The sequence below is a fragment of the Astatotilapia calliptera genome, chromosome 12 (genome assembly GCF_964374335.1).
Source record: "Astatotilapia calliptera chromosome 12, fAstCal68.1, whole genome shotgun sequence".
NCBI classification, from domain to species: domain Eukaryota; kingdom Metazoa; phylum Chordata; class Actinopteri; order Cichliformes; family Cichlidae; genus Astatotilapia; species Astatotilapia calliptera.
Genome location: NC_137433.1, coordinates 7,738,587 through 7,746,936, shown reverse-complemented (window position 1 = coordinate 7,746,936; position 8,350 = coordinate 7,738,587). Strand labels below are relative to the sequence as shown.

The following is an 8,350-nucleotide window of genomic DNA, read 5'->3' as shown; positions in this document are numbered from 1 at the left end:
AAACTCTGTGTAAACAATCTTGGTTTCAAAATAAGGCTAATGCTGGTGAGATGTCATCACAGGTGTAAATATTACTGCAGATGTTACTATGTCAAAGTTTCACAACTGTCTTATGTTTATTTATGTAGGCAAGACCTACTTTTCACTTTTTTGCTTTGCTATATGTTCTTGAGTGTATTAGTTTGCCAGCAGCACGAACATGTACTAGTGTCAATAATAATAGTACGGTGGATTAGAAAACCTGCTCACAAGTTGAATAAACATCCAGGATTGTTTCATCATTTTCATTCAAAACCAATATTTGAGTCAAAATGAGAAAGTTGTTTGTGCTGTCTGATGAAGAAGAAGCAAAATAAAGTGCAGTTTTGATGTAGATGATGTTGTATACAAACTAGAAGAGGAAGATAGTAGGATCTCTGTATCATGCTTTGTCACTTTGTACCATGTAATTCTTTCTATTTCCACCAGGGGGTGTTTTCAGAGGTGGTAGGTGGTAAAAGAAGAGGTCAGCAGGAAGATGGCGAAGAGCGACCAAAGACCAAGAAAAAGAGGCAGTCAGGCAAAGATGAAGAGTATTATATCCCTTACAGACCTAAAGACTTTGACTCTGAGAGAGGGTGAGGCATTAAACTGTTGCATCTGTTTCTTTAAAAAATGTGAATGGCTTTGTGTTTTATGCTGTTTTGTCCTGTGTTATGCGTCGACAGGTTGAGTCTCGGTGGAGAGGGCAGTGCTTTTGAACAGCAGGCCTCTTCAGCTGTCCTTGATCTCATGGGAGATGAAGGCGATCGCCTTAACCAGCAGAAGAAAATGATGAAATGGTACAAATTTCCCTATGTTTGACTCAGTATCCACCAAATGGTCATTTCAAACTATAATTTAAAGTCTTTTTTCCCCCTTCTTTTTTTAGGGACCGTAAGAGGAAGCGTTTTGTGAGAGAAACGGGAAAAGAAGACCAGAAGAAGAAGATCAAAACAGACAGCGGTCAGGTTATCAGTAACAAGAAGAACAGGAAGAACTTGTATCCTTCCAACAAAAAGCTTCTCTGTGTGCTGCTCTCAATGACCCTCTTCTCTACTCCTATGACAATATTAAGCTGTACTGTGAAGATGTTGTATCACTTGACAACATGTCAGTTATGAGGAGTGAAGGAAAAAATACAAGATTGATGATACAGGATCTGGATCAGATGGAGAAACAGGCGGAGGAGGCAGGAAGCCAGCAAGAGGTAGGAAGGCATCAAAATGAATAGCACAAACATGTTAAATATAGAACATCAGCCACCATGTTTTAACTCAACTCTAAAGGTAAATACTTCAAGTCCCTCTTCCAGCCTTGCGAGCTATAACCTCCAACCTCTTTGTTGTGTCGTGCCTCTCCCAGGTCGTGGCCGTGGCCGACGAGGTCCAAACGTACAGAGCTCCGGTGACCACAAAGCACGCTCGGAGCTGAAAACAAAGGATCAGATCATGAAGCAGCGCAAGAAAAAGCAGAAGCACCAGTTCCTGCAGGGCGGGGGGATGAGGAAGCTCCGCTCCAAGAACAAAAAGTTAAAAGTTAAAAAGTCAGGTTTTGGAAGGGGTGGCCATAAGAAAGGCAAGCTGAGGAAGAAACTGGGAGGAGGACAGAGGGTTGATGGTGTGGAGGACATCACGAGGAACTGGGTGATAAGCGTCAGAATCATCTGAGAACATCACCAAAGATTTTCCTGGCGCTTTGTGTGACTGTAGATTAAGGAGAAAATCATTTGTGAATCTTTACACTGCAGAAATGCACGTCACTTCTTCCTTGATGGCCTGCTGAACTCTGCGTTTGCCACAGAGTTATGTTTAATTATGATCCACTAACCTGGATTTACTACTTGTAAGCAAGGCTGGACTGGGACAAAAAATCGGCCCGGGCATTTTGACTAGAGACCGGCCCACCAGGATAAAGATTGAAAATGTGACGTCATTCAGGGATAACCGCAAAGGATTCTGGGAACTTGTGGCAAGAGGTACTAGCGCACGCAGGCTTTCAATTGAACTCACTTACACAGCGATAAAAAGAAACCCAAAAAATGGCAAGAAGCTGTTGTATTATTAACTTCAATAGCCGGTCGCATGACAGCCACGGGAAGCCGATGGGTAAAGAGATCGTTTTTTTTTTTTTATCGGATTACGTCGTTGAAGAGAAATTTTTTAAGCCATGTTTCCGAAGTAAGAGCCGACGGATGGTCTGGATATACCAAATATAACGTCTCAGAACACTCCAGCTCACATGTTAGTCTGCTCCAAGCATTCCCACAAAGGTCAGAGTTTTTTAGTAGTTAATACGTCATTTTTCTTAACATAATTGGTGATATAGGTTACAAGCAAGTCTGGCGCTGAACAGAAATTGTCGCGCTATGCTCCTTTATTTATTGTGCATAAATAGTAAATTGTCCTGACACAATATTGTGTTTCGCTTCTGTTATTACCATGGTACATTGACAAAAACATATACTTTTATTCACAGGATAAAACAGTTGTTTTGTATCACTTATTGTCCATTGCGATTACAACATACAATATTATTGTCACTGCTACATTTCTGTAATGCTACTGTAACCGGTTTCTGCTTCATCCCGCTGCAACAGTTCGGCCCAAACAGACTCCTCGACTCTGCGTTGTGTAGTGTTTTTAAAAAGACAAGGAGTCTCTGATCGATCGTTGCCACTTTATTTCCTGAATGGAAACAACGGTGTATTATCAGTGCACAAGCTCGCCATACACCACTCCGCACAGCACACTCTCGTATGGCTACGGCAGACTGGCAGCGATTACTGCAGCAATATTACAATTTCTAATATACAATAAAATAACAGCAACAACAAATTATGTACCTGAATGGAAACAACGGTGTATTATCAGTGCACAGGCTCGCCACACACCACTCCGCACAGCACACTACGGCAGAACATCTCATTAGCATTCCGCTTTAGCATACAGTTTCACACATTACAGTTTTTTACAGACGCTAGGACACATTTCTCAATACTTAGGTCACTTTTGCAAAACTCTTCACACAATTCTCCTAACTGACCCTCAGCTTGGCAAAGCAGTTCATTCCACATTCAAAATGCACTACAACTACCAAAACACTTCATTCAGGTCTCAAATAAAAACATTCCTCCAGAACACTAGCAAAGGTTGACAGCCGACAAACACACTTTGTCACCCACAAAACAATGACCTAAAAAACACTAACAACATGTAGCATTACACAGTGTTTTCCTGTGTAAAACAAGGACACATCTCTGTTTATAATTTCAATATATGTTACTGGAATGAATCAGACATCATGTATTTATGTTTATGTATTTTTATTTTTTTGCACTAAGTAATCCCAAAATACAAGAATTCGTATACACACCATCCACTGATACACATACAATAGTAATGCTAATCTACTCGGTCTTCTCCATTTGGCCATCTCATCCACATCACATCTTATGTCATCTTGGGCAACACACCTAGGCACCTATGGCTACGGCAGACTGGCAGCGATTACTGCAGCCAGCCTCACCTAACCAGCCACACTGAGAGCGGGGGGGCGCTGTTTCCCCATTACACTGATATTTGTGGCAAGTGGAATAATACCACAAACACTGTTACACTACCAGAAATTATTTCCACTACTAATTAATTACCGTTGAGCTCAAAGGTCCTATTAATAAACTGTTAATGAATGTGTATTTATGAAGACGATTTGTGAGACTGGTAAACTTATGATACGTACAATAGTCTTTCGTCCTACACGGTGCATTTCAAGGTCCTGCACCCATCCGTCGGTAAACTGTACCTGGGCTTGTTGCAGTGACCTGAAGTTACTAAACTTCATGAGTGTGTGCACTCACTCCAAGAACCGTGTAATTATAAATCTGAGCGTGGTGAAAATGGGCAGCACACTGACGTCTTTTGTCCACTCTGTGTGCTCGTAAGGGTCTGACCCTTTCACTCCTTTGATTTTTTCCTCGTATCTTTTCTTTGTCTTTTCGTCGAGTCTATCTTTGTACGAACCGGCATTGTTCTCCTTTTGTTTTGTACATTCCTTTTTTGTGCGGCAAAGAAAAAAAAAGAAGGTATTGGAACCGGAGAATGAACGTTTTGCGGTGCTGCAAATGCTTGCATTTGATGCGGTACTTGGATTGTTTTGCCACGAGTTCCCGGCATGCAATGCGCGAAAATCACGTGATTGCTAAACAAGGGGGAGGGTGCATCCAGCCTCTTCGGCTGTAATTGGTCCAGCCCAGAGTCGATCATGACCAATTGGCCAATCCAACACCTTTCATTATATATACCCTTCCTAAAAATTAAAAATTAAAAAAAATAAATAAAAAAATATCCATCGGCCCATAAAAACAAAAAATTGCCAGCGGCCCACCGGGCAAATGCCCGGTATGCCCGATGGCCAGTCCAGCTATGCTTGTAAGCATGTTGGCAGTCTAATAAAAGTGTTTTGGAGTACTGAAATATGTCTTATCAAAATGGTAAAATACAGATATTAAATATTGTGTGCTTAATTTGCAGTTAGTTTCAAAAATCGTCTCGCCCATCTTTTCTTAAAATAAGAGGTGCTCTATAAAAATGACATTAAATTCTGTAAACGTGCTCTATTTGCAATTATTTATCATTACTGTTGTCCAAGTGGTCTCATTTCAAAGTTGAAAGCGAGCATCGGAACGGGCAAGAAAGGCGACTTTTAATTGACTTTGAATGTGTTGTGGTTACTGATATCAGATGGGCTGGGTTGAGAAACTGGCTTAGAATTCCTCTTGCCTTCAGCATGGCCACGCCCCTCTGACTTCTGCAATCAACAAGGCATTTTTACCCAGGGAAATGTTTATTTCGCTTTTCAGTTTGGACTGTTCTCTGTAAATTCCTGAGAAAATTTGAGAAGATCAGGAGTGTCTGAAAAACGTAAAACAGCCCATCTGTCACCAACAGCAATGCTGCCTTCAAAGTCACTTAAATCACCCTTTTTTTTTTCTGGCATGTGATTGGCTGATTAGATATTTGCATTCACAAGCAGCTGAATAGGTTAGTGCAGGGGTCAGCAACCTGCGGCTCTTTAGTCCTTTTAGTGCGGCTCTGCGTGGTTTGGGAAAATAAATTATTTTTTTAAGTAATTAGCTGAAGTGTATTTTATTTATGTTAGTTCTTTTTTAACTTGTAGTTCTAAATTGGAAGATTACTGTGATATTGAAATATAAATATAAAATTATATTCTATTACAGTTTTTTCTGAATGCCTAAGCACATTTTTTGTAACTATTGGCTAATTTTGCAAAACTCTTCACACAAATAAGAAAACCTGTCACCCAATAATCAAAACATTGTAGTTCTCTTGCAAAAGCAAACACAGCTAGATTAACTCTTCACACCTTCGTAAAAATGGTGTTTCCGTATCAAACAGTACACACAAGCCATCATCTACTAAGCACACAATGCGCCAACTGCACACTGATGGTATGAATACAAAACACATCTGGCGTTTGCTTTCTCTGTGCACAAGGTAGGCTATGTCAGTTTGAGCTCATACTTCTGTCATAGATCCATAAGCATAGAGGGATCCAAACTTCAAGTACTGGTGTACTTGAAACACATCAAAACAAACACAAGTGTTCATTTCCAAGTATAGGATTATTTGCAATCGCCATAATGACTATATGGGTTACTTGGTCTGCAGTGAACATGCTTCCTCTGCCCCCAGCATCTGGTCATCTAGCAATTCTGTAAAGTAACAATTTCAGTATTTTTACATCAATGGTATTGGTGTGTTTCTCATTGGCATATGGCAGTGCTACAAATCTTTGTGCGAAGTGACTGTACTAACCGATTCTCATTTCAAGATGTCCTTATGGTACTTGCTACAGTGTAGCGGCTCGAGTTAGGCTGGACCCGTTGGCCAGCTACCCTCAGGGTCATTCCACGGTTGATTACATGGTTGATTACATGGTCCACTATTGTCATCAGCAATTCTATTTCTTACTCTTCCTACCCTTCCTCTCCCCCCTCCTCATCTTCCTCTCCCCCCTCCTCGTCTTCCTCTTGCTCCTCCTTGTCCTTGTCATCCTCTTCATCCTACTTCTTCACCTCCACGTCCTCTTCCTCGGCCTCCTCTACTTCTCACTCTTTCTGCTCCCTCCATCGTACTCCCCACACACAGCTTACCTGTATTATAGTGCTTAGGCTGATTGCAAAGTGAACTAATTATCTAAAAAAGTTTTCACATGTGAAAGTGTGCCAGACAGTTGGCAAATTAGTGTTAATGATAGCCATACATGTGTATACTTTTGCTAGGAGTGTGTTGGAAATTTGGTAATTGAGTGTTGTGCAGTGAATTGTGCCTACCGTTTTGCAAAGTGTGTGTTACAAAATTGCAAACTGAGTGCAAAGCAGTTTATGTGCTTTTAGTTTTGCAAACTCAGTGAGTGGTTTTGCTATAAGTCTGAATAGTTTTAGAGATTGTGCTACAGGAATCACAGTTAGGGTTTAAGCATTCAGAAAAAACTGTAAGTTTAGAGGTTTACACATCACATCATTATAATCATTGAGCCTGTCTGACTTTAATCGTCCACTTGATGGCGCAGTAGAGCCAATGAATCGTCACAATGCTTCGAACCATGAGTCGACCAGTTGGATGGAAAGCTTCAGTTCATCACAAGGCTTCATCTCACCATCACTAATGAAAGCTCTTATAATTTGGCTGCTATTAGAGACCATTGATTTAGTCTCTCTTTGGTTACTACGTGGATCTTTTTTCAGACAAATTAATGAAAAAAAATATAATAAATGGAAAAACAGAGTACAAATGTGGACAGTTAACTGGATATTACAGCGCGATTTCAGTGCATAAATACATAAATACAGGTCTGAGACGTAAGTGGTGCAATATTGATAGAGCTCACATGACTCCGTCCTGTTCGTATCCCAGAAATCCACCAGGATTTTAGTGCCTCATATACTGCACAGGTCATTGGCACACCTGAGATTCAGGACGACATGCTAAGCAGTGCTGTGTCACCATCAATAATACACCATATTAATGCAAGGTACAATTACAGCTGGGCTCCGCCACATTTTATTTTAACAGAGGAAATAAAATATGCAGCGCTAGCTGAGTTGGTTGAAATTCAGTTGCTACTTTAAGAGAATTTCATACAAGAATAATTGAAGATAAAATAGGTTATTAAAGCTGTCATCATTGCTTCAGTGCCATATTCTCTCTGCTGTAACTCCGATTTGAAGAGGGCTTGTTTAGGCAACAACTCAGAGCACTATACGATCACTGCCGGTCACTTAGGTGATTTGTTATAAATGTGAAAACAGCTATGCAGGTTTAATGCAAGGAAGTCTTTACTCAGTGTTTGGCATGGGTCCTAAATGAAGGAGGGGTAGTCTGTCAGTCACTGCATTCCTCACCTGCATGGGAAACTTCCCAAACTGGAAGTTATCAGAAACATTGGAGACAATACTGAATCCACCAGAGACAGCTGGGACAGATCCTAGTCATTACCATACAGAAAAGAACGGATTTATTTCAGTTCAGTTCAAATTAATAAGGTGAAGAAAAAACAGAGACTGCATCTTATGTGTTTTCTATTCTATTCTAGTAGTTTTAGAATCCAATAACTACACAAACAATCATGGCAGTGAGGTGTGGAGGGCCAGGAGTGACAAAATGAATGAATTAAATATGCCATTAATTATTGAATTAAATGTTTCATTATTTAATTAAATGCCCATTCACTTCACTAGTGTTTGTAGTTGTTGTTGAGAAATGCCCACTGAAAGAATGGCCACCAGGGCAAGTGCCTGTAATCGGATTACAGTAACTCGTTACTTGTAACGCATTACTGCCCATCTCTGTTGAGAACAAATAATGTAAATGAATAATAGTGTTCAAATTGTTCGTTAAAACTCTGCATATCTCAGAAAAACTAAAAAAAAAATCAGCTTTCTTCACTCACTTCTTTACAATGCAGCCATTACAGTCTTCTTTGATTGGTCGCTGCAGGATTGCCATTCTTCTCATGTTTAGTTTTTTTTCCTATCAGTGCTTTAATTCTATGAAATAAATTTTTCAAAGTCACTTTTTGCTTTCACTAGCTTGTTTTTAGTGTCCCACTTTTGGATCTTCTGAACTCACTCTGATTAAAGTTGTCATTGTACTAATGTTATTCATGTGCAGCTGACTTCACAGCTGTGTGTGGGTTTTTTTTTTTGCTTTTTTGCAACTTTTTGTGATATCTAAATGTTTAACCTGTTCAATAACATTATTACTATTCAGTGATTATTATATATGATTATCACTTGGCTACGTGAACA

At 39.9% G+C, this 8,350-nt stretch overlaps 1 protein-coding gene and 1 long non-coding RNA gene across 2 annotated transcripts; one reads left to right on the top strand and one right to left on the bottom strand.

Annotated features, from left to right (window-relative positions):
- Positions 1–282: 282 nt before the first annotated feature.
- Positions 283–4,493, top strand: LOC113027354 (ATP-dependent RNA helicase DDX54-like). The gene is made up of 5 exons (XM_026176971.2): positions 283–617; positions 708–821; positions 911–1,021; positions 1,137–1,228; positions 1,384–4,493. Exons 1-4 carry the CDS (start codon positions 424–426, stop codon positions 1,147–1,149), a joined length of 432 nt encoding a protein of 143 aa, XP_026032756.2. The 5' UTR covers positions 283–423; the 3' UTR covers positions 1,150–1,228; positions 1,384–4,493.
- Positions 2,367–5,143, bottom strand: LOC145432295 (uncharacterized). The gene is made up of 2 exons (XR_013912578.1): positions 2,864–5,143; positions 2,367–2,705 (listed from the first exon to the last, which is right to left on the bottom strand). It is a non-coding gene; the product is annotated as an uncharacterized LOC145432295 (long non-coding RNA).
- Between the last annotated feature and the right edge of the window lie 3,207 nt (positions 5,144–8,350).